Source organism: Lepidothrix coronata, unplaced genomic scaffold (assembly GCF_001604755.1).
Source record: "Lepidothrix coronata isolate B3197 unplaced genomic scaffold, Lepidothrix_coronata-1.0 Scaffold94, whole genome shotgun sequence".
Taxonomy (NCBI): Eukaryota; Metazoa; Chordata; class Aves; order Passeriformes; family Pipridae; genus Lepidothrix; species Lepidothrix coronata.
The window spans coordinates 1,817,064-1,843,040 of NW_016690274.1; the positions used below are offsets into that span (position 1 = coordinate 1,817,064).

Sequence of the window (25,977 nt, forward strand, 5' to 3'; positions counted from 1 at the left end):
GTTATATGTCTCAACTTATGATCTTATATCTAAGACATATTGGTAACAAAGTGAATACAGAGAAATCCCTATCTGTTCATGCACATATATGCCTAATTTTCTGTATTATCGGTTTTTAGATAATTTATTTGTAGTAACTTCACCCTGAGGTAATAGGAGTAGTGTTTTTTCTCTGTGCTTCCTTATTGCCCCGTGGGTGTGTAGGATCTTCAAACAGAAGCTCCATATCATTTGATCCACTTGAAGATTGAAGTACAGAAAAGCAAGTTCCTGGTCACAGTGGAGGAGTGCAAAGCTGAACTAGCTCGACAGAACAAGGTGTTATCAAGAGAAGGCAATGAAAGAATGATCAAGGAACACATGGTATGAATTATACGCTGCCATGGGGGTGTTTACAGAAATAAATTTCGATGACAATAATAAACTGAAATTCTGACCAACATTTAAGCCACTAAACACTTTGTGCCCAGCTTAGATCAATTCTTGTCTTTAAAGATTTTTTTTTATCTTAGTAGTTTATAAAAAAAAATATGTAGATATGCTTTGTGATTTCTGCAAGTTTGTAGTTTTATTGAATTTTCTGCTTTGTCTCCCATCAGTTGTTCTTCGGTGATAAGGGATCTTACCACCTGTGTGAGAAAAGGCTACAACGAATTGAAGAACTGTGCCAAAAACTGCCAGTTTCTGATCCAGTGAGGGGTACATTGGAAAGCAGCCAACGAGTCCTGAAGGAGCTCAAATCCCAGATAGACAGCACATACATGAAGCTAACAGAGCACTCGGACACCTGGAAGGGCTATAAGAGCAGGTGTCAGCTCAATTGCTAGCTGGGTCTTGTAGAGCCTTATGCATGGTCACTTCTGTGTATGTCATCATAGATCAATACCACGTAAAGGATGATACAGTGATGTTAGCTTCATGTAGAAAGTTATACTTTATGTAGTAATTCCACAGATTATAATGGGGCTTTGAGTGGATTTTATAATTTTTTTACTTACATTTAAGAGGTTACTATTTGGTGGTGGCAATTTTTGTCTAACTTTTTTCTTTTTTTTTTTGCATTATATGATGTTTTATTTCAGATTTTCTGAATTGGAAAATTGGATTTCTTCAACAGAAAGAGAGCTAAAGAAGATAAAGGAAAGTGTTAATGATACTGCCAAATACAAGCAATGTAAAGCATCTGTTGGGGTGAGCCCTTGGTTTATGTTCTAACAAAGCTATTGTCATCGCTGCTGGGACTCTGGATAAAATTGTATTCTGAAGCTGTGCAACTGATTCACTATGGAGATCGTAGTAGCTTTGCTGATTCCTGGTATTCTTAAAAACACTTCCAGGAGAAAGTTGCACATGCAGCAAAGTACGGCAGAAGTTCCTACTTTTAATAACTTAGAGAATGGCAGGTCCCTTTTCCTGTATATTTAGAACAGATAGAATAAATATTTGCCCCTCCTTCTATTCTATGCACAGTTAAAAGTGCTGTGCAAAGAAAAGCAAAAATTTCTGGATTGCAGATTTTTGAACCATCTTACATTTAATTACTTATTTAAGGAAATCTATAATAAAAATTCTCTTCTACAATAGTATAATGGGGAGGAAAAGATATTCTACCATTCACTTTTGCATTGGTGACTGGTAACAGAAGTGATAGAATACTTGAAGGTTGAGTTGGTTAGTTAAATTAGTTTTAGGCAATAATTTATTGTGTCACTTGGAACTCAACTTGACCCTTCTTTCTTTCTTTTTATTTTCACATACTAGAAGCAAAAATAGGAGTGTCACATACTGTAGATGTTTGTGAGCTGGTTATGAGGCTAACTGTGCAGAGAAATGTTGTTAAGATGACCTTGATAGAGCTTAAGCTTAAAGGGTACTTCTGCTCCAGGAGGTCTGATTTACTCGCACAGTTTCGCTGCTAGCAACATCTCAGCAGTACTGCCACAAAGATATAAATGAACTACTGGCGAAAGGAAGGGGGGGAAAGCTATTTGAGTGGAAAAAAGATACACAAAACTTTATATCACATGAAATTGTATATTTGGGAAAGTCAACAATTAAGATTTAAATTATAACTAAGAAATACGGACATTATATAGAAAATATATATGTGATATCTGCCATTTATGTATATATTGTAAATAAAAATGTTAGTTTGTGAGGGAAAAGTACTCCACTATTACTTACTAACGAACAGTCTAACTAGTAGTGGTCTGTGAAAGAAATACAAAAGCCTAGCCATTGACTGGGACAGAAACTGATAGGGTGTGCAAATAGAAAAATACTACATTTCTAGTGTTAAAAACAAAGTAGTACATTTAAATTACTAATCTTTGGACTGATTCCATGAATGCCAGTTATTAATTTTGTTTATTTGACAAAAATATGTTTTGATTTTTTCTGTAGGAAATTAGGAAGCATATTCACAAGCATGGAGAAAATCACAGCTGGCTGAAATCCAGACTTGCTGTTTTGACTGCAGTATGTCCTGAGTTGGAGGCCAAAGAGACAGAGGATGAGCTTTGTAAACTTTCCAGTGACTTCAAGGGACTCCTAGATTTGCTGGCTGAGGTACAGTATGAGACACACAAGAACTCTCCATTTACAGTGTTGCATGAAATGACATGCTTCACAAGCATAAGTTCTCTGCTATGCTTTTTAATTAAACTGCAAGCATTCAGCAAGAAAAAATCCATTTGTACTCCTTGGGTAGCAGGTAAAAAGAACTGACATTATTATAGTGGATCTTTTCCCTTTGCAGAATTAGAAAGTATCATAGTAAATGTTTCCCGAATCAAAATGTCCGTATTTCTGGTTTTTTAAAATCAGCTTGTAGTGAACATTGGCAAAACTGTGATGCACATCAGCTAGTGAATATAGAATTTTACTTCAATCTTAATTTATTTATCTTTTATGCTGAAATAATGCACTACTTTGAGGTAGGTTCTAGTCATTAAGGATGTGTATCATGCCCTGAACTTGCAGGAAAAGACTGCAGTTCTCTGAGGCCTGAATGATAATGAGATACTGTAACTGTGGAAATCATGGAAAATTTCTAACTCATAACAAGCAAAACATCCCAGAACCACTGAACCCCTGGGTCCTGTGGGCTCTCAGGGAACTTACTGCTTTACAGTTTATATAGTTAAAAGAAAAATCAGGTGAAACTTAGAGCAACTTGCACTTAGAAGGTGGAATAGACCCACAAAGAATTCAGGACAGAGAAAGAGTTCAGACTTCAAATTCTGCTGTTAATGTCAATTCTTGCAGAGGTCTTGTTAGGGTTCCAAATATATAAAAGTTCTGTGTATTTATTGAAACTTGTCTAAACTTCTGTGGTCTGAAAACTCTGTTTGGGAAATTGGGGCAACCAATGTTGTGATTGCCGAGTGACTGCAAAAAAATTAGGATACTACCTTTTTTTTTTAGGTTTTATGGGGTTTTTAGTTGCTTTTGTTTTTCGTTTCCTCTAAGAGTCAGAACTATAGGGGAGTGCAAGTAATGGAGGTAATAAAAGAAAATAAGAGATAGAATCTTATTTTGAATCTAAAAGCATAATCTAAATGGTACTCTATACTGTAGTTAAAAGACTGCTGATTCTTAAGAGTCTGAATACTATTAATAAAGTTTGGTAATCAGATGGATGATACTGTTTAGACAACGACTGATACTGGGTATTTCCAGAGTTCAGCAATGGTTTAGGAGAGTAAGAACTAAACATTTATATGATAGGAAACTAAATGACTTGAATCTGAAGACTCTCCAAAGTGGAAAAAGGAGAGGGGAGGGGAAAGGAGAAAGGGGAAAGGAAAATATCCAGAATACTTTAATTAAAACCTTAAAACTTAGGAACTGTATGAGGAACAGAGCCTGTACTGAGAATCAGCCACCAGTAGTTAGCTGAATAATGCTAAGAGGGTAAAACATTCAGATATGTTCAATAGGTATACCTTTTTCTTTATAAAATTCTGCAAGCTGAGATTGGATATTGCACCACATGCACATTGTGGTCCATGTAACCAGGGTAATAGGGCATTTTAGTGTATTTGTGATTCACCAAAGCATTGCTCAAGACAGTCCAAATGGTAGGAAGATTTTTTTGTGAGTTGAGTATCGCAGGTGTTTCAGAATCTGGGTAAGCTTGCAAAGATAAGAAGAATGTGTATTTTCTAAGTGATCACCAGTAAGCGGTTGTCACAGATAGGTGTTTGTCATATGGCAAAGGGAGTATGTTTAAACAAGACAAAGGTCTCCTCACATTTTGAGTCTACAGACACTCTTTCAATGTAAAGGTAAAGGTGTCAAGAATGCTGGAGATGAAAATGGTTTGAATTTAAACAATTTACTGTACTTTTTGAAAAAATATTCTAAATAATAAATGTACCCTTATAATACAGATGTGCCTTTCAACATGAAATACTTAAAGTTATCTGTAATTGTAGATTGAAAATACTTTAGGCGCTGTTGGAGATTGTGTCCAGTACAAAGAAGAAGTTAAAAGTGCAATTGAAGAGTTAATCAACAACTCTAGAGAAGTCCAAGCAGAGGCTGAAAAGATCCTGGACACAGAAAGTTTATTACAAGCTCAACAACTACTGCTTCATCATCAGGTAGGACAATTGCTCATGTCCATATACTTTTTTTTTTTAAAGGAAGAATTTATGTAATTAAAAAATTTTGTGATGTACGTTAGTATAACTTGGAAGAGTTGTAAAGGAAACAGTCTTACATGGCCTAGTATTCATTTCTTTTAAGGAAAAAGGTTTTCAGTATTTTTTAAATGTTAATGCCTAAAGATGAGCTTGTTTTTCAACTTTTATTTTGTACATTTTTTTTAGGCACAAAACACCTGAAAAACAATCTTCATTACTTTAAATTTTGGGTAAATATACTCTGCAAATATAGAGACTCTATCTTTTTACCATTTTAAAGCTTGCATTTCAGACCCAATCATGGGAAATTGGGTACAATTCTGGCTTTGGAAATTTCTCTACTTCAGCAGTTTGATGTGACCTCAACTCTAAATGCTGGAGGGAAGGTGTACCTCTAGCCTCATCTCCTCTAGGTAGCTATGTTGTAACAGATAGGCCTCTGTTCTGTAGGAGTAGAGCGGGAGGCTTTAACATGCTGATAATAGATCAAAACATCTAAAAGCTACAATAATAATCAGTGATATGGCTTGCATACAGCAAGAATCATGGCCTTTAAGGCCAAATATGGGAAATTAAAACCTGCTCAAAGCTAATAAGAATAGGAAGAATTTACTGCCAATGTTTGGGCGTTATTTAAGTGTTTTATATTAACATCTATTTCTGTAAGGTCAGTCATGGCATACTGTCTGACCAAGCACTACCAAGTCTTACTTGTGTCTTACCTAAACTCTTTGGAGTTTGTAAGCACTATTGTATGTGTTAAGGGTTGTATTCACTTTCTAATACTCTACATTTCTTATTCATCTTAGGAGAGTTAGTAGAAATAGTTAACTTCTCATTGAGTTCTTTTTTTTTTTTCTGTAATATGAAATAGACTTTGGCACAGACCCAAAGATACACAAAGAAGAATTGAGCAGGGAACTGTGAGCTTACTTAGCAAGGCTGGCATAGGTCAGACAAGTTAGAAAGGAGAAAGGATGTAGTCTAAGGAGTTTCTGATAGTGCTACAAAGCAAAACACATCCAAGAAAGAGTTGCACAACTTAACCATTCCCCTATTGCTCTCCCATAAGGCTGATACATTGCATTGATCAATCTGAGACTCCAACCTGTGCCTTAAGAAAGTGCAGAGCAGACCTGAATGTTTCTGGGCAGTCCTGAGAAATACATTCACTTGAGACTCCTGCTGTGATTGCACAACTGCTGTGACTTCTGCTTTCTCAAATATTTTTTTGGATAAATGACCACACCGTCACTGTTTTTCTCACATCTGTATGCCACAAAAGGTGTATAGACAGTTTGGAAGCCTAGGCATATACTTGAAGAATATATGAGACTCTGAAGAGTACTTGCCAGAGTTTATCACTTTGTCTGTTACTCTCCTTGCATACCCATGCGAAAACGAAAAGTGGTTGCATTGTGCTAATTTCCCAAAGGAGTTAAAAAGTCTAATCATTCCTGTTGGATGAATCCTTTTAGCAAAGGACAAGAAGACTCCGTGCAAAAAGGCAAGATGTGCAAAAGCAGATTTCCCAAGCCAAGCGGCTGCAGGTTGAAGGTGGACTGCCCAGCACAGTGCGAGAAGATTTGCAAAAATTGGAGGGAACATTGGAAAACATGCAGCAGACTATGGAGAAACGTGAAGAGCAACTGCAGGTGGGTCCTTTGCATATAGAAACAAAGCCCTATGCTTTCTTCTTTTTTTTTTTATTCTCTTCTTTTTTAACTGAGTAAAACCCTCATTTTTTAAATGTAAAAAAAACTGAGCTCAGTTTCTCACCTCTGACTGTTGGTCCTTCGGGTTTTCATAGTCAGCACCTCCATGAAAACTTCTTGAAACTGCTGTATACCTCATAATTAATAAAGAAACAGTATTTTGTTTGGAAATGTTTAGAAGTCCCAAATGATTCATAATTGTTATTTTAATTAATTTATCTGTGAATGAATTTTTAGATGAAGGTCTTTCTCCTGGTTACTAAAGATGACGCCCTTTAATTCAGAGTCCTTAGGCTGGGTATTAGATTAATATCACATGATGTTGTGCAAATATAATCCTCACAACTACTGTGTGAAATACATGCCGTCATCCTAAATTTAAAGAAGGAAGGAAAAAGTCACAGAGAAATCTAATGGATTGTTTCAGCTTGTATAACTAATCACTGACTGCACTGGGATTAGAATTTATACCTTCTTGCACCCATATGTGATTTGCCCTTTGCATTTCTCTAAGCAGAATGGTAATCCACCTGTCCACTCTTCCAGATAGATGTTGAAGTCAAAAGTATTCCCCATGATAAAACACCAGATGAGAAACATAGAGCTCAAATAACTTCTTTATGTAAGCATTTATTATTGAAGCCCATGTTTTCTCTAAGGATTCCCATATATAATGCCTTAAGTTCTACTTCATAATCAAGAAAATAATTTTTAAGTTGTCATAATTCTTGTGACTAAGAATTAAATGCTGTATGTTAATCAAAATTCTGCATTATCAGAAAAGAGCAAATAAGTTCTTATGTGTGATTTTCCTGTGAGTAGGGATTTTCTTCTACTATATTTTATTTCATTAAAGAACTTGAAAATCCTTTTAGATATTTTTGACTATCTGTCACCATAAGCATAAGTCTCTGCATATATTACTTCAGGCTTCTTATAGGACATTCAAATATAAGATTTAAACATTGCTGGCACCTTAGAGAACAGAGGTTTTTAGCACAGCACAGTATGAATCAGTGAAAATTCAAGGGAAAAGTTTTATTTGGTTTAGAACATTCACATCTGTTTGATAGATGGCTTTTTGGGAGAAATTTTTTTATGTCAGGACTTTCTCTTTTTTCCTTCTTCAGTAACTTACAATGAAAAGTTTGTTTTCCCCCCTTTGATCTCTGTCTTTATGTTCCTGTTTTGGGTTTGTTTGTTTGTTTTCTTAGGTCACAATAAATAAATGGGAGCAGTTTGAAAGAGACAAAGAAACGGTAGTAAAATACCTCAATCAAGCAAGCTCTGTACTTGAACGTATCTTAAACTTTAGCAGTTTAGAGAGCCTCTCCTCAGAACTGGATCAGACAAAGGTATTTGCTGTGTGAAATATAGGAGCTGAGATATCTTTCTACTTTCCTTGTTGACATGTGCTGAGTGTATTGCCTTCAATCTTTGCATGGTTTTCCATTATGCTGGTGCAAATTGTATATAGAAATGAGAGACTGCATAAACTGCTTAGATGTAAAAAGTCATTTGATGAAAAAAATCATGAAGGATTACTCAAAGTCTGCATCTGAAGCACATGCATGAAAAGTAAGATGATTTTGAGGACTTCCCATTTTGTGCTCAGTAGTCATCTGTGCTATTAAACCAGTGTTGAGCACTTGCATATGAACATTAATAGGGTGCACTTCGGCAAGGTTATGGGAAAGGTGACAACTAGCACTGGTTTAGACCTGAGGAGAAAAAGGAGGGACTTCTACACTGTGGACATAATCCAGAATATGCCACTTGCAATTAGTGTTACAGAATTATCCCAACCCATTTTATTTACTACTGGAGAAGTAATTCTGTTTTTCCTAAGTGCCATGCTTTTCACACTGCTATTTACCTTTAACGAATCCAATAGTAAATTACACATATCTTGGTTATGCTCAGCATCCATTGTTTTGGTGTATGGGTTTGTGAAAGAAAATAGTTGCCAAACAAAGGGAAAACACAAAATATGAGATACTGCAAAATCCACTTTGTAAATAGTAGGATCTAAAAATTAAATAAATATGCATGTGATCTTCCACAATTCAAAAATAAATTTCTTGCAGAGCTATAGAATAAATTTTGATTTGTTAAGTTAAAAACTTTTGCATGTATAACTTCCCTTGATAAATTTAATTCAAGCTAGTTTGTTCAAATGAACTTTTCTTAAATGCAACATGAAAATAGCTTTCTTCAGAGATTGTTTTTAGATATTTACACATTCCAAATATACACGTAGGACACTTTTCCAACCGCAAACACTGAGGAAAAATACTTTCTGTATAAATATATGGAACTGTTTATAGTTGTATTAATACGACTTGCATCCTTACAGGAACTTTCTAAACAGACTGAAGCAATGGCAGTGCAGGCTGAGAATCTGGTGAAGAATTCTTCTGAGATACAGCTTGGTTCAAAGAACAAGCAGTCTCTTCAGCATCAGGCAAAATCAATCCAAGAACAAGTGAAAAAAGTGGAAGTTACTCTTGAAGAAGAGTATGTTCTTAACAAGTCCTAATATTTATTCTTCACTATAAGATTGTATCAGATTTCTAGAATACCTTGTCAGCATTTCATGTTGTCTCATCAGCTCCATCATTTCCAGCTTGCCCTGGCATAAAAGCCAAGTTATAGTACCAAATATGTTAAAAGAGTGTGTGCAAATATTTTTTTAATAATATATAGTTAATAGAAGTTAGTTACATTTAACCTGTCACTTATCTTTAAGTCCCAGTCTTGTAAAGAAGGGATAATTAAGCTCATTCTTGAGGTACTGAACTCTTTCAGAAAGAAAAAACTCAGTGCAAGTATGAGAGCAGCACATTTACCCTATTTGCCTCAGTTTTCCATATTCCACTTTCTCCTTAGGAGTGTCAAGAAGTGCCTTCATCTTAGCCGAATGCCCAATTATATTTCATAGGCAATATCAAAAGCTGCTTCTGCTGCTGCAAAATTGAAGGCATAATTTGCCAAATTTTGTTGAAAAATTAAAAGTTCAAACTCCAAGAGAAGCTTGTTAAATATTTGTAGCTTTTTGTATTCATAAAAATTTAATTCCTTCTCTCAAATAAGCAACTTAGTTACTCAACTTCAGTTGCTATTCTCCTTTTATCCATACATGCATACATTTATATATATGTACTAAATCATTATTTTTTGCACATACTAGATCTGATACACAAGTAATAGATAGAATTAGCACATATATCTTGTCTTACTAGAATTACTCTGTAGAATAATTTGCTGTGTAAGTTTAAGCAGGTACCACCACCTCTATCTGAATATAAGCGAGGGCAATGCCCAAATTATTGGGATTTTTTTTTCCCATATTGACCACTGCCATACTAATCTGATTTTAATTTAGTGCCATTTTCTTCCTGATGTAAAAGAACAGTTATAAGCCAGAATAACTAGCCTTTGCAGTAAATTGTTATCTAATTTTTTATATAATGTTTTCTCCAGTATGAAGTGTTACAGTGATTTGTGGTCAAATTCTACCATCTCTTACTGAATACCTTACTTTATACATAATTTTCTTCACTATTAGAGAGAAAACTAGTGTGATTTTTCAATCCAAGAAAATCACCCTTCCAACAATGAATATTTATTTTTTAAATAATGTCACCTATTTTTAAATGAAAGTCATCATTGATATATATACCCTTCCAATGTAGATATGAAATAGGTTTAGGTGAATATATGCATTTTACAGGATGTCTGTGGTAATGTGACAAATAATGAAAAACGAAATCCCTTCTGTAAAACATGCAAATACATACAACTCTCTGTAGTGAGTGTAGAGAACATATAATAAGTGTGTAAGGGTTATGTTTTAACTTGCATCACCAATAAAAATCTTGGACAAGTAATTTGAAGTGCAGGTATTCCAAATACATAAGGTACGTACAACGCCAATGAACAGGAAAAGGAGTGAAAAGTTTAAGCAGCTCTTCACAGCAAGAACTTAGCACTCCTGTTTTCCAAGGAGAACATGGACAGCTGTGCAGTCTGTTTGGGATGATATTCTTTATAGTCTGCGGCTTTCCTAAAACTATCAGAAAAGCAGATACAAAAGCGAAGGATTTTCAGCAGTTATGTCACTCGTTTGGTCCCTTGGTTCTGACTTCCAGTTTTATTTCCTTGGGCTGGTCTTGAGTGAAGTATTTTTGCACATTGATTTCTTACAAGTAACTTGAATTTGCATACACTCTTATCAGTAAATGGCTGTTGACACTCCTAATTTTTTTTTTATTTTGAAAATAAATAAGAAAAAATAAAAATACTAATTTTTACATTTTTAGACTACATCTTTTCTTAAAGCTTCCTCTAGCTTTAATAAGAGGGGAAAGAAGTTAAAAACTTTTTGACATGGAATGGTTTTTAAGGCTATATTTAAAAGGAACATGTATTTTGAAATTTTGTAATATTCAAACTTTTATGGTGGAGATTTAATATTTTCAGTGAAACAGAAAATGTGTGTTTTGCAAACTGTGTGCGGGGCCTATGTTAGTACTGGTTTCTTTACAATGACTTGAAAGGAGCAGAAACTTGTATACTGGAAGTTAATGCTGTCAGGCCTTGTATAATGGTCTTAGACTTCTTATTGGTGACAAAAAAAAAAAAGGTGCTTTGCTTGCTATCTAAGACATAGAATAATCAGTCATAATCTGTCTCTGTTTAACATACCTATAATGTATGTTTCAAAGAACATAAACCTATTAACTTTGAGGGAGTTGAGTCGCATCTGTTGTTCATTCTTTGGCTTGATATGAAATCATTGCAGCAGAAAACACAAACTTCCTGTAAGATGGGGAGATTGCTGTTATGAAAAAGCAAGATTAATAAAGCAGTCAAGCACTGGTGGCTATGTGTACATCCACATTACACATTGTAATGATTCTGATCTAGGGACTAAGTGATTAAAATCTATGCACTCAGTTATCTAAATATTTAGATTTCTGATATAATCATAATTCCATATTATTTCATAGAAATCCTATTGATGTTCCTTTTCCCTTCCCTTCCTGCAGTGAAGAGATTCTTGTACAGCTGATGAATAAAGCTGTACTTTCTTTTACCTTTCGGTGTCCCCACTATGGCTCGTATAACTGTTTGAATTTGGTGCACAGTCTAAGAGAGAACTAAGTTTGAATTTAGATACACAACTTGGTCCTCTAAACCCAGGAGTTTTTTAAAGATCCTCCTGTACGTTGAATAAATTCCATTTTTATTTTAACAAGAATATGGGCAGCTTCATTATATTAAACTGTTTATTCTCTCTAATTAATTTGGTTAATTTTAGTATTAAAAGCATGGAAATGGTGAAAAACAAGTGGGATCATTTTGGCAATAATTATGAAGCTCTGTCCATCTGGATAGCTGAACAAGAAAAAGAACTGGAAACTCTGGAAACATCATCATCTCCTTTGGACATACAGATCAGCCAAATCAAGGTGATTAGTTCTTGTTACATTTAGCATTGAAAGCCCGTTTATCTGTCATTTTGCTAGAGGCCAATGGGAGAAGAGACATTTTACATATTTCAAAACTACCATGATAATGTACCATTTTATACATGACTATACCAAGCAGTAAGGTTTTACATAAACTAAAGGAAAATTCTTACAGGTTGCCTTCTCTTTCAGTGTTTAGTTTACATATATGAAGACTTCGTGTGTGTGGTTAAAAATATAATTTATACTCTTCTTATTTTTTGAGTAATCTCAACTGATGTACAAAACAGCTGCATAAACACAAGGTTTGGTTTTTTTAAAACATATATTAGCTAGTGGATATAGAACTTGATTTTAATCTTGCAAGCTAAACTTATAACTTGATCTATGTATCTATGCTGAAATAATAAAGAAACTATTGCTCTTGGTAGCTTGAAAACCTACATACCATTTATTGCTAATATATTTAACTGTCTTGTGTATATACACTTGTCTGTGTACATTCCTGTAGATATAGATAAATAGTGATTTAGTTTCGTATTACTAACTGAGATGCATATTGTCTCCAAGCATTGCATTTCAAGGGCTGACTTCGTATCCTCCCTTTCATTTAAAATGTACCTTCTCTGAAACAGCATGTTTCTAAGGGTATAGGATTTCTCAGTACCTCATGCACGTTGCCATTTTCTCTAGTCTGTGACCCACTTGTGCTTCCTAAGGTGCACAGGTGTGCAGCTGCTTGCAGACCAGCTTGGCACTAAATATTTCCAAAGGATCCCTTAAGGCCCTTGTTTCATGTGATACAAACAATTTATCAAGAGACTTTCCTGTTCTTAATTTGTTCACAACTTTGCATACACAAAATAAATAAAATCTCTTGAGTTCATCATTGAAGAATAAAACAATGCTTGAGTTTTTGCTTCATCACCACAGCAATTCAAAACCAGTTTCCTTGTGAAATAATGTGTATGCACTTATTCCAGTGGCATACATTGTCATGTTTTCTTGTTTTTCAGTAATTGATGGACAGGATTCCAATGTTTAAGACAGAAAATAAGTGCATCAGAGTATACTAATATTGCATTACAGTGTGTCAGTTCTTGCCTCTCTAAATGGAGCCTACTTAAGCCCTGCTAGCCTATTCCAGCCACTTTCCTAGAAAGGCCATTCCTTACTATACATGCAGATAAGCAGTGATTTTTACACGGCATTGAAAGTTTCTGAAAATTCCACCATAATTCTTACACATTGAAACACCATGAGAGAAAGAAAATGCTCAGCGGATGATGTTTATAAACATTGGGCTGCCCAGGGAAGTGGTGAATTCTCCGTCCCTGGAAGTTTTTAAGATGAGACTGGATGTGGCACTTAGTGCCATGGTCTAGTAACCATGGCAGTAGCGGGTCAAGGGTTGGACTTGATGATCTCAGAGGTCCCTTCCAACCCAGCTGATTCTATGATTCTATGATCTGAGTGAACAGACATGAAGCAGAGAAAATCCTCCAGATAAGGCTTTGGGGACGTCATTGTACCGCGGGTTCAGATGAGCTTTATGAGTGACATGTGAAACAAGTCATCTAACCTCCAATGCATGGACCTAGATGGAGGTCTACTTCAGCAGCATTGCTTTGTGCCTGCTTTTGAAGAATTTGTCATGTTTTGTTGTAATTTTCCTGATGAGTTACTCTGTCACAACACCAATCAGCATACTTCATTCATAATTTCTAGTACATTTCTATCAGTAATGAGTATTGCAACATGAGGCAAATGAATAAAAAATTGTGTGTTCCTTGATATCTTTGGCTGACCAGATAAAAAACCTGGGGTCAGCTAAATGTAATGAACCTACATCTTAGTGGTAATATTCTACTTTTGGTGACATTGATTGCAAAGCCCTGACGACTTCAGCAGAGCCAGATTTTCACCTACACATTTCTCCAAAATTCCTGTGGGAAAAAATGATGGTTATCACAAGTAGTTACCATTAGTGGCAGACTCAGTGAGAGTTTGAAGGCCTCAATTATCCACCTTCTTTTATGTAACTGAGTGAATTTAACAGAATAGTGTAGGAGTGAGAAAGCACTGCCTCATTTGTATCTGCTGCATTGTTAGATAATGTCAGCTTCAGGGCTGCAAATCCAGTATTTTTCCTCAGCACCATATTCTCATGCAAAAAAGATATTTTATAATCTGAATTAATTCAGAATATATTGCATAAAGAGACACTATAAATTCTTAAAGTACCACCTTTTTTTCTGACAATCACCCTGCTAATTTTTGACTGAATGTTGCAGTAAGCCAATTCTGAGCTTTCTAATGACAAGAAAGATACTGTATTTTTATCACAATTATAGCAGAAGTTGGGTACTTCCTATGCTTTGAGAGTGCAATTTCAAGAAAGATTTTGGTTGATTTCATATACATACATATCTTAACATTTTTATATCTGAGAATGCTATTGCCTATTTCAGTTTCGAAGAAAACTTTTGGCTCTTTCAGATTTCTCCCAATGAGTGTTTTCCATTACTTTTGAGAAGAACTCCGTGGACATGATACATCAACAGTAATTTTAAAAAAAACTTTTGTGAAAAAAACTTTTTTCCAAGTTCATTGGTGCTTATTGAATAAATAGCCACTGAATGTGATACACTATAAGTTTATTTCTTGGGTGTTGTAGCTGCCAGGTTTTCTTCTAATTTGTAATAAAACAAAGTGCAAAATAATAGGAGACAGTTGCTGTCATGAAGCTGATAAAATCTAAAGCCATTGCTAATTTTTATTTATGCATTTACTAACTGATGTACAAGACAGATAAAAAGTACCAAAGACCATTATCACCCCTGTTTCATGGTTTCCTGTTTACATTGTAATGTGGTTCTTTATCTAACACTCTGCCTAAGGGCACACTCACCCCACCTTATCATCTAATTAAATTTATCCTTTATTATACCTTAGTATTTTAAATTAGAAAATTAAAACACTCTCAATTGTTTTTTAAATCATAGCTTGTTTTATTTTGTTAGTTCTTGAAAACTTATTAAATGTAAGTAACCAACTGTTGGGGTTCAGCTCCTTAACGATATTTTTCAGTTACACTCATATTTTTTGATCTTCTATTTATTTTGAATCTTAAAGAGAATTGTGTATTACATTCCTGTGAAGTAAGAGATGCTAAAAATATGAACTATCCTGTCTACTTAGAAAAATATGCACCTCAGCCAATTCTAATTGCTCTTTGTACACACTGTTTTTAGGGTAGGCTGTATTTTAAACCTTTTCCTGTGCTAGTTTCAAGAAGAAAAAGGATATTTACAGGCCATATTAAAGATTTTTGTAACAAGTTATTTCAAGTGGTTAATGAACTCTCCTCTTATATATTTTTTGATGAAAGATATTAGTAGCTCAAGTAATAAAAGTAATTGGAAAATATTATTTTGATAATTAAAACCCTATTTTTCTTCTTTTTATCATTACTTTACATTTTAGGTTATTAATAAAGAGATAGATGGTAAAATAACTGGAATCTTAAAACTAGAAGAGGAAGCCGAGTATTTTTCCCAGTTTGTTACCTCTGGAGAACGTGCACATATTAAAGCCAAACTGACTCAGGTCAAAAGGTATTGGGAAGAGCTAAGAGATCATGCACAGAGACTGGAAGGAACAATTACAGGGAATGCATCAGCACAGCAGAAATATGAAGAAAGTCTTAAACAGGTAGACAATGCAAAATTTAATGGATTATTTGCAGCAATTTATAGAATTACTCTATATTTTTCAAAAATTGAGTATAAAATGTATATTTTAATAAGATGGACTAAAATAAATAAGTAGATTTGAAAGTAATTGCAAGACCTAGATACATAAATCTGTGCTTTCAATTACTTAAAAGGCAGCTTTAGAAAGGTGCTGAAATATACACACTTAAAAATTATGCTGTCTTTTAGAAAACCTTAGTGATTCTCCTGCATATTGCACTATTGCACCACATCCATATTGCACTAATAAACCACATCCGTACTTCTTACAAACACTGTAAGTTCAATCTTGACTTGATTGGAGCTTGTAAGGAAAATAATTTAAATACTATTATTGTGCCAGTCAGGAGGAGCTGAGCACAGTTAGCATCTTTTAACTTCAAAAGGCACTCAGCCCTACAAAGGCTTAGGATATAATATTCTCTTAGCACTAAGCATTTAAAAGATGTTATTTAAAGAATCATTTATGTAATTCCTGCTGGGTTTAAATTCTGGTTTGCCTTTTTTTCATAGGTGCAGCAGGCAGTGTCTGAATTTGAAGCTAAACTGACTGAGCCTCTCACATCATGCTCTTCAGCAGCAGCAACGTATGCAGCCCTTCAGGATTGCACGGTGAGCGTGTGGCCAGCTATTCCCCTCACTGACTCTGGGGAAACGGTATCACACTGACCTCCTTACAGAAATGCCAGTAACCTTCAGACTGGGGGCTGCCTGATGCCACACAGTCCAGGGTGGAGGCAGAAGGAGGCAAGGGCTGCCTGCCTGAGTTAGGGAAGGCTTAAGTACTTCCTCAGCTAGTTCTTGTCACCATTTCAGACAGGCCTGGAGAGTTTCTTCCCCAATCTAGAGAAAGGAAAGCCTAAAAGTATGACTTAATCCTTCAGGTTACTGTTTTTAACTTCATGCATCTAAAACATTATGAAAAATAAAAGATAATAAACAATTCTGTTAGATATTTTTCCTCTAAGACTTTCATGAAACTTGGATCTTGGTATAGGTAACTCTGTGATTTAAAAAATATATCCTTAGAAGTAGTTTTTCTTGGACAATGCGGAGACTGGACAGAGTTTCAACTGACAAACTTTTATCTGTGATCCAGAAACCATGGCTGTTTGGACATTTGGTTCAGTCCATTACAAAAGGAAAACTAATATTGGATTCATATTCAAACTATAAATGATCCCTAATCTCAGGGAATTTGGTGTAGTATTTTTGTCTATAAGTCTTGATGTGTTCTTCCCACAATAATCATTGCCTTTTTTTCTAAGAAATTATTATAAAAAATTTGACTCAGATTGTTCTTGCCGTAAAATACATGTAATTTCTTCTGAGCTTAGTGATAACTACTCGCAAAGGCTATATGCAAGGGAGACCTGACCTGTCTGCTTCAAACAAGCTTTATACTTGTTGAGGAAAAGTACTTTATATATGGAGAATTTATTCAGAAAGCACTTTTAGTCACCCTTGTTATTGGCTTTTAAACATTATGAATATGCTGAGTACACTATTGTAAAGTCTTGTTCTGCCTAAGGGATCATGATGATTAAATGCCTTAATGGGAAATTATCAGCAGCTTTTTTCCTGTATAATTCACATTTCCTCCTATATATGATTTCTTGTATTTATAACTATTACTTTTGTTGTTACTATTGCACACCTGTGAATTGGGACTTTAGTGGTCTTAAATCTATTTCATTTTGTGCTTTTCTAACTCATTGCACTACATTTCAATCATTTGCATATGGACAAGTTTCACAACTTCCTAGAAATGGCAACACCCCAAAGTCTAGTCAGCATCAGGTGCCATTTGTATAAAAAATAACTTTAGCTGATACTGACAGAAGTTTCTAGTAACTGTTCCTTACTTCTCCTATGGCATGACATAGACTGCAATTCTGGTAGTCCTCACATGTTGGAGTGCGGTTTTGTGTTTACTGGATATAAATTAGAGCAACTCTTAGACAGTTGTTAAGGAATTTGGAGCTCTTCTCTGAATGTAGACCTCTGTGCTACATGGATGATGTTTTGTTGCATGCCCATTCAGATTTGACTCTGTTGTTGCCAAGTTTTTTTCTTTAGCACTGTTTTAAGAAAGTCTTCCCCACCACAAGCTAGTTCATTGATATGCTTGAGATAGACCCGAGCAATATGTTAGCTAAGCAGTGACTTCATGATCTGATGGATGTAGCATTGCTTCAAACTTATGAGTAGGAGTACAGAATTTTTCCCACTGTTGTTAGTAACTCTGTTTTTTATGTATGTGACTTCTTTTACATGTTCATTAGGACCTTTGTCATACAGTGGAAAAACTGAGCAGCACTCTGGCCTCTCTCTCAGCCAGTGTCCGTAAGGTGGCCAACAAAGAAAAAGCTGCTCAGGAGGTCGCAGCATTACAGCAGAAATATGAAAAAGTACTAGAAAATGTTAAAGAGAAACAGACCTTATTAGAGACTCTTCTGGCTCAGTGGCAGAAGTGAGTAAACTCTCACATCTGTTATGATGGACACAGAGACTGTGGTCACTATGGGAGTGAGGGGATGACTTGGTAACCTGTGTTGTGATTTTGTTAGGCAGGAGAAGGAGCTCCCTGCCTTCCTGGCCTGGTTGGAGGGGTGTGAAGCTACAGCCCAGCCTTCAGAGCAGTATGTTTCTGCTGATAGAGTTAAGCTGGAAAATGAACTGCAGTCACTGCAGGTATGTTTCAACTGAAATATTGTTCCCCTACATTTTCTGGTGTATTTCTGTGTCTTTTGAAGGATGGACTTGCTCAGTTATAGTCTGACAAGTCACTTGATTCTGGGCGTTGGAAATGTCCTAGAAAATATTACATTATCACTTGTTATTTCTCAAAGACAAGAATCACAGGAAGAATGTCACTTCTAACTATAATATACCAGCTCAAGAAAAAAGAAAAATGCTCTGATGTATCCTATTATCTGTCAATGAAGAACAAGGGTCTGCTTGCCAGAGGATCCATTCTCTAGAGAAATTCCTTTGTTAGTCAATATTACGTTTGTTTGATTTTTTTTTTGAATGTGAGAAAAGTTGCTCAGATGAAAAAATACTCAGAGTTTTTGAAATCACAAAGAAATTCTGATTTCTGATTTTTTTTAAAAAAACACAGGACTTTCATCCTATTCTAAATTTCCTTGGATTCTTTGCCATTTGTTTTTAGAATAATATGAAGCAGTTGGCCAAATGTAGCATCTTTTATACTTTCCTTGAAGCCAAGTAGTCCATAATTTCAGTTTTAAATATTACTGAAGAAAAGCAAAACTCTTTTGCTTTGCTTTTTTTTTTTGGAGTTTTGTGAATGTTTTATGAGCCAATTTGCAACATTTCCTCACAACTCTATTACTGCACATGAAATATGCTGCAAAATGTGGTCTTGATTTTAGCCACTGTCATCATACAGTAGAGCCATATGGAAAGCTCACACTTTGTCCTAAAGGCAAAAAAACCAACTTTTATGAATCTCTACTGTTGCAGATTTATCTGTCTGAGAGGTGTTGAGTACATGCTTGTCCTAATAGACCTCTGCTCCTCCAAGAATTTGACTGTGCTCACTTACTTGTTTCAAAAGTACTGTACTGGAAATCTGTAGCTATCTTTTTATTATTTTTGTTATTTTGCATAATGCGACGCTCTTCTTAATCTAAAGGTTTTACCATCTACTGTTTTCCCAGGATTTGCAAGCAGATGTTGTGTCCCATGCTTCAGTCTATGACAGCCTATTACAGTTAAATGAGTCGCTATTTCCAACAGCTTCGAACCAGTGTGTGAAAACAATAAAAGAAAAATTTGAAGAGCTGGATGTGAGGTGGAAAGCTTTACCACAAACTGTTGATAAAAGGTTTGTGCTTCAGAGTGTTTTTTACATGTAAAGTAAGCAATATCCAGATGAGGAATCCCAATCCCAAAACATGTTTTTTACATATTACCACTAGGAAAACAAAGGTTTAGGATCGATACTGAACCCTGAACTCCCAGGAATGGGGGATTGCGAATCCCACGCTTTTTTGATGCTGTCTTTTTTGACATACACTCTCCCTATTTTTTTGGTAAAAGAGTTCTGTTTGAAGGAGTGCAGGGCAGGAAATGAAGGTAATGTTGCATTTCCTCGGTTAAAATTTCCCAGGTAACTTCCACAATCTCTTAATATCTACTCTTTATTTTTTCAGTTATATGCTTTATCTTGTACAAAGCCATACTATTGTATTCTTAAACCCCCTTTGAAGCTTTTATTTGCCATAAATGCTCAGTTGTTAGGCTCCTGGCTCATGATAAGCTCAGGAAAACTGTCTCTTTTTTTGAAACTATATGTTATCATATATTTAGATTTCAATCCATTTCATGATGAACACATGTATTTTGCTATTTTTAATGTAGCTTAAATAATAAATCCTGATCAGTGACATAATCTACTATTATCAATATGATTGTTTTACAATATAATGATCTATATGTTGAAAATTAGGTAGAGAAATTTCTAAGAGAAATGAGAAGGTAAAATGCAAGGTCTTTTTTGAGGTCAAGGTTTAGAAACAGTTCTGCTGAGTACTCCTCTGCTGAGTACATCCTTCCTTTGAATTGTGTTCCTCTGAGCAGACTTGATCCTCACTTACTTCAGTGAACGTTGAGCATGCAGTTCCTCACTCCCTGCCCAAATTCATAAGACTCTCACTTTATATTCAGTGTTGCAGATGGTAGGGCAAACAGAATTGCTCTGTCTGAAAATTAAAGTTAAGCTTTAATTCGATGTTTAATTAAATATTTCACTGTTCTTTATGATGGGACTAGCCCCATGAAGAAAAGGTGAAGAATGTACCTTGATTGTTTGGGGCACTTCTAATAGTTGATCTAAATGCAACCATGTAAACAGGGAAGAGCCAAATGTGCTTTCAGATGTTTTGTTATTCCCCAGTTAAGAAATCAACACAGGAGTAATCACATTCTCAAAATAAATTGACATTTCTTTCTTTCCTTGCATCTGGCATTGATTTTAATGCTGACCAGTCAGCTGTAGTTTTGATTACGGGTAGTGATTAATTTACATCAAGTGCTTTCATATTTACATCTGACATTCTATAGGATCAACTTCCTTCAATCTCTTGTTGCTGAGCATGGGCAGTTTGATGAGCTCCTGCTCATGTTTTCAGACTGGATTAAGCAATTTCTTGCTGAACTACAAGCCACTTCAGAGATAAACACAGCTGATCAACAACTAGCTGCATCTCACAATAAGGTAAACTTTTGGATGTAAATATTAAAGACAGAGGAATTGTACAGTGCATTCAGCTAAATACCCATCTAAAATTAGCAAGCAATTTATTTGTTTGAAGACCAGTATGCTCTTGCAGTCACATACAGATTTTTGTTATTTGACAAGTTTAAAGCAAAATTGTAACACTGAATTATTCCTACTGGAAACCCCTCGGTAGTACTTGTTTCACTCCTAAATTTAGTACTAAAATGTTTCCTAAGCTCTTGATTGGAAGAAGAAACTAAGCCCCCTTTTCTTTCTTTCCCATAGAACCACTCAATGGAAGTTGAAAGTAAGAAACAGCAGTTACAAAGTCTGAAGGAACATGTAGATAAATTGTGTTCTTTCAGCAGCCCAGAGGACCAGCAGACATTGCAGGGAAAGACTGAAGATTGCTTTCAGATCTTCCAGGAGGCAAGTCAAATAACTAGCCAAAGACAAGAGACTCTGGATCAGCTGCGAGTTTTCCTAGAGCTCCAAAGGGCTGCATCAGGAGTGCTCCACCAGCTGAAGCAGACAGTGGAGAAAACAGGGAATATAGATAAAGCCAAATCTGAATTACTGGAGAAAGAACTCAATGGTGTTATTCAAGATCTTAACAAGTTGGAATCTGTTGCCATCAGTTTGGATGGTTCCCTTACTAAGGCTCAATATCATCTGAAACACAGCATTTCTGGGCAGAGGACCTCCTGCAGGACGATGGTGGATAATCTGTGTGTGGAACTGGAGACAGTTCAAAACCTGCTGGGAACCAAACAAAGTGAGGCAGAAGCACTTGGAGCCTTGCAAAGATCTTTCAAGGAGCGTAAAGAACAGTTACTGAAGAGTATTGAAGATATTGAGGAAAAGGCTGACAAGGAGGGCCTGAAGGAGGCAACAATACAAGCCCTGCAGCAAAGGTAAAAACATTGGCACTTCCCCTCTTTCTTGCAGTCTCTAAACCTTTCATGATGCGTTGGAGGCATATGTGTGTTTTCTGCTTGGGTACTCCAAACATATGTATCTACTTAATAAAAATTTGTAAGTAAGGGAGCTATTCGGATGGAGGGAGAACATGCACAAAACATTTAGGAAGTCCTAATCTTTTATATTGAAAGAACACTAATGAAAATCTGTGTCTGAAAAATATATTTTGTCTGAATGAATCTAAGGTCTAAACAGCTATTAGAAATCCCACATAACATGACTATCTCTACTCTTACAGAACTGAAGACTGTGATGAAAACACTTACTATAATAAAGTATTAATCTAAATATCTGAGTATATTTCCAAGTGACTGTGTGGGGTGAAGGTACATGTATATGTCTGTGATTTTATAGTTGAATATGTATCAGAAAAATCATATTCTGAGCCTCCTGGTAGCAGAAAAAAACTCAGATAACACTTTGTTTTTTAAAGATACTGTAGAAAATGTTAGAAAAAGGGAGCTTTATGCACAGTAACTCTAACAGCAACTGTTTCACTCTTTCTTCTTCCTTCTTTCTCTTGCAAAAAAGTAAAGATGAATAAATTTGAAACCTGCTTTTTAATTTGCAGATTAAGGATCTTTAACCAGTTAGATGAAGAACTGAATTCTCACCAGCACGAACTCCAGTGGCTCATGGGCAAAGCAAAACAAATAACCCAAAAAGATAACACACTTGCTCCTGAGACTGACAAAGAGATAAATTGCTTAGAATCTCTGTGGAAGGACACCAAGAAAGTTATACATGAAAAGTAAGTAAATCTTTAGCTTAAGATGCCAAAAGAGAGGATGGGGGAAGAGACATAGTTATTACATGTCATAACTTCTTGCTATATTAGTCACAATAAAAATCAAGGCTTGTAGATAAAAACACATTGTAAAGAAGAATATTTGTACCAGCTGTACTCAAAGTATTAATAAAGCCATAAATAGGTTCTCAGTACAGGACTTGCAGATACACATACATGTTATCGCCTGTTATTGTTTACTCTTCTGAAAGGTAAAAAAATCTCCTCTGAGATTTGATTATCACTCTAGCTGGCACATATTCTCCCTCTAGCACATATTTTCAGTCTCTATTGGATATATGTTTCTGACAATTCTATATTCAGTGGTCCTAAATAATTTTTAGATTGAAGTCTTTCTGTCTGCCCAAGAGACCAGGCTCATAATAATCATTAGTATATAATCATGATTATACATGATACATGATCAGATGATCAGTTTTATCAGTGAAAGTTGATAAAAAGGAGATAAAAAAACTGAAGAAAGTTTTATCATACCATTTTCTTTGTCTTAACTGCCTCTTGATCATCTTTAAAGAAAACTAACAGTGTTTTCTCTCTCATATAGACAAAATTTTAGACCCTCCTGAATCTGCTTATTTTGGAGAGCTCTTTGGAGCATTCATAGAAGAGTCAGCTCCTAAAGCTATTACTCCTCTTTTTTGTCAATGTCATGTTTCCTGAATTTCTTTCGCTGACACTGTTCTACAACTAAACATATTCAAAGTATTAGTCTTCCTTCTCTCTCTTCCGTATAAACACCAGGAGTGGATTGAATAGGTTTTTTTCTTCTGTCGGTTGCTTGAGCATAAATAGGCTTTTCTGGAGAGGGAATGGAAAAAAAAAATTAGGTCTGTCCTTAGCAGACAGTTAATCCATTCTCTGTAAAATGACAGGTAAGTTCAATGTAATGTTTTAGTCCCAAAAGCACACATGTGACAATTGAAGGACAAAATAGGCAGACTTTACTTGCGTGCTTTAGTCTTTATTTTTGCTTCTTTTTAACTAAAAAAACACTCCGTATTAAACAAGTTTTCAAAAAATGAGCATCATTTTAATATGCTTAAGGATGCTTAACTTAGGAACTGAGAAGTTTGAATTCCAGTTTCAGTCTTTTTTTTTTGCTGAAATCAGTTGCTTCGATATCTGATGTATATGAGATGTGATTCACATACTGTCTCTTCAGTGAGATGTTTTGTGATTTCAAGATCCACAGTGATTTGTAAAACCAAAATATTAGGAGTTTCTTGGCTGCCCAAATCATGTTTAGCACTGCATCCTTGTTTTCCTGTGTGAATTGCTGTCATGTTCTCTATCCTTTAGAGACATGATAACTAGTGGTACTAATACAGCCTTTTCACACTACAGAAAGGAGCAGTCCTGCATTCTTATTGATCTGATGAAGGAATATCAGAGCTTGAAGTCAACAGTAATGAAAGCCATAGAGAGTGCTAACAGTGCTTCTGTGATCAAATCCATTTGGAAGGATCATGAAGATGTCAGGCGAACATTATCAAAGGTAATTACATATATTTTCCTTTGAAGGATATAAATGATTTTTGAATCAGATGGATTTTTTTGTTTTGTTTGAAAGGTACCCTTGACTTGTGTTTAAAGTTCCTTGAATTTACTGTCAAATCTTGTCACACTGACATTTGTCAGGGTTTAAATTTTACTGATTCTGGTGAGGAAAGAATATAGTCCTTTCAGCATTTTGGTGAGATCCATTCCTGTGTATTTTCATTGTTGCTGGTTTTGATTTTAACACCTGTAAGTGCAAAATGGTAATTTATATGGAAAACGTAAGTGGGAAATTATGAAAAGCTCTTTATATAAAATATGTTGACTATGAAAGGATAGTTCCAGTCAACATATTTTAATGTTTTTCTATATTGGGTAATTTTTGAAATAGATAAAAGGCCACAAAAGAACATGAATTGCACACATTTCAGATGTGTGCAATTTTTATGTGTCTCTTTCCCTCAGAGGACTTACTCCATGGGGTACTGGCCATTGAGCAGAGATAAGGAATTTGGATCCCTACATTCCATTCATTTCACTGGATCATATTTCAAAAATTCTAAATTCTGATGTTCAACAGCCTGTCACGATAAACAGTTCTGAGTTGAATTCTTTCTGTTCTTTTGGAGGGAAATTTCATTTGGAAGCCTATTGAGCTCTTGTTTAAAAATCTTTCAGTCAGATCGGTACAAACCTCATTCTAAACTGTGCATATTTATGGCCTCTTTCTAATAGACATCTTAAGTAGAACAGAAAACCAGAAGAGAGCTCATCAGTCTAACAAAGAAATTCATGTAACCTTGATTCCTCTCCTTTGAGACTTGGGCTGCAGAGAATTCCATGCTACAACAGTGGCCTGAAGGAATTGGAGTGCAATAAATATTTCTTTTCAGTGAGAGTGTTTTACAGATTTCCCTGTGCCTAGGATTGCAAATTTAGTAGTCGTGAAGATTTTGTCTAATTCCTTTCTGAGCACATCTGTACTTTCATTTTCCAGAGTATCTAGTAGTATCTGGTTCTAGAATATCTGGAATCTAGAGATTCCAGGATATCTAGTGTTCTCTAGAATATCTAGAATTTTCTAATTCTAAATTAAATTTGCAACACCCTCTGTTTACCCTGCTGTAATTCCAGAAGTGGTTAGTCAATGATGAAGACTTTATTTATAAAAAAAAATCAAACTATATGATTATGCTCATGAGAAGACCATGTCAGTTGCTCTGTCTTTTGTGGAACAGTTAAATGGTTTGCTGAATGAGAATTGTCAAATCCATAACACAGGGCTAGGGATGAGTATCTGGAGAACTGGATTTTTCTTTCTTTCTTCCTGGCTTCATTAAACAAGCAAATATTTATGTCCACAGCATGAAGCTGCCAAGAATGATCTGAGTGATAAACAAAAAGACCTGGATACTTTCACTAATAAAGGGAAACATTTGTTAGCAGAATTGAAAAGAGTGCATAACTGCGACTCCACTGCGGTAAAAACAGATATGAACTCTATGGTGGACAAATGGCTAGATGTAAGAGTCTGATGTTTATATGCTCCATATAGTTTTTATGTTTGGCTAAGGTTACAATATTTGTATTTTCTTAGGACCTTAGAGTGCAATTGTTTAGTAAAATTTACTTTGAAGTATATCCCAAAGGTTTAATCACAGGGATTTGGCATCCACTGTACGCATAAAGTTGTGACATCAATTTGATATATTTTAAATGATGTCTTATAAAAATGTATGAGTGTTACTATTATAAATTTGCTCAATGCATAGTTCTGAGATTAAATTTGGGTTGAATTCACACCTAACGTATACCAGCATTACTTTATTAAAGTAAATTGAACTAAATAA

At 35.2% G+C, this 25,977-nt stretch overlaps 1 protein-coding gene across 9 annotated transcripts in view; it reads left to right on the forward strand.

Moving 5' to 3' along the window:
- The window catches only part of SYNE1 (spectrin repeat containing nuclear envelope protein 1), a 306,473-nt gene that overhangs the window by 97,393 nt on the left and 183,103 nt on the right, over nucleotides 1-25,977 (forward strand). For all 9 annotated transcript variants that reach the window (XR_001875992.1, XR_001875991.1, XR_001875994.1 and 6 more), the window contains 19 exons: nucleotides 205-363; nucleotides 600-808; nucleotides 1,083-1,191; nucleotides 2,404-2,568; nucleotides 4,440-4,607; nucleotides 6,128-6,304; nucleotides 7,579-7,719; nucleotides 8,721-8,881; nucleotides 11,688-11,838; nucleotides 15,325-15,552; nucleotides 16,107-16,205; nucleotides 17,879-18,066; nucleotides 18,164-18,287; nucleotides 19,280-19,446; nucleotides 20,685-20,838; nucleotides 21,127-21,755; nucleotides 22,394-22,573; nucleotides 23,975-24,125; nucleotides 25,492-25,650. Coding sequence is in view for 1 of the 9 variants with exons in the window: in XM_017821972.1 (XP_017677461.1) it covers nucleotides 205-363; nucleotides 600-808; nucleotides 1,083-1,191; nucleotides 2,404-2,568; nucleotides 4,440-4,607; nucleotides 6,128-6,304; nucleotides 7,579-7,719; nucleotides 8,721-8,881; nucleotides 11,688-11,838; nucleotides 15,325-15,552; nucleotides 16,107-16,205; nucleotides 17,879-18,066; nucleotides 18,164-18,287; nucleotides 19,280-19,446; nucleotides 20,685-20,838; nucleotides 21,127-21,755; nucleotides 22,394-22,573; nucleotides 23,975-24,125; nucleotides 25,492-25,650 (3,519 nt within the window). In the remaining 8 variants the exon portion in view is untranslated. The remainder of the gene's footprint in view (nucleotides 1-204; nucleotides 364-599; nucleotides 809-1,082; nucleotides 1,192-2,403; nucleotides 2,569-4,439; nucleotides 4,608-6,127; nucleotides 6,305-7,578; nucleotides 7,720-8,720; nucleotides 8,882-11,687; nucleotides 11,839-15,324; nucleotides 15,553-16,106; nucleotides 16,206-17,878; nucleotides 18,067-18,163; nucleotides 18,288-19,279; nucleotides 19,447-20,684; nucleotides 20,839-21,126; nucleotides 21,756-22,393; nucleotides 22,574-23,974; nucleotides 24,126-25,491; nucleotides 25,651-25,977) is intronic.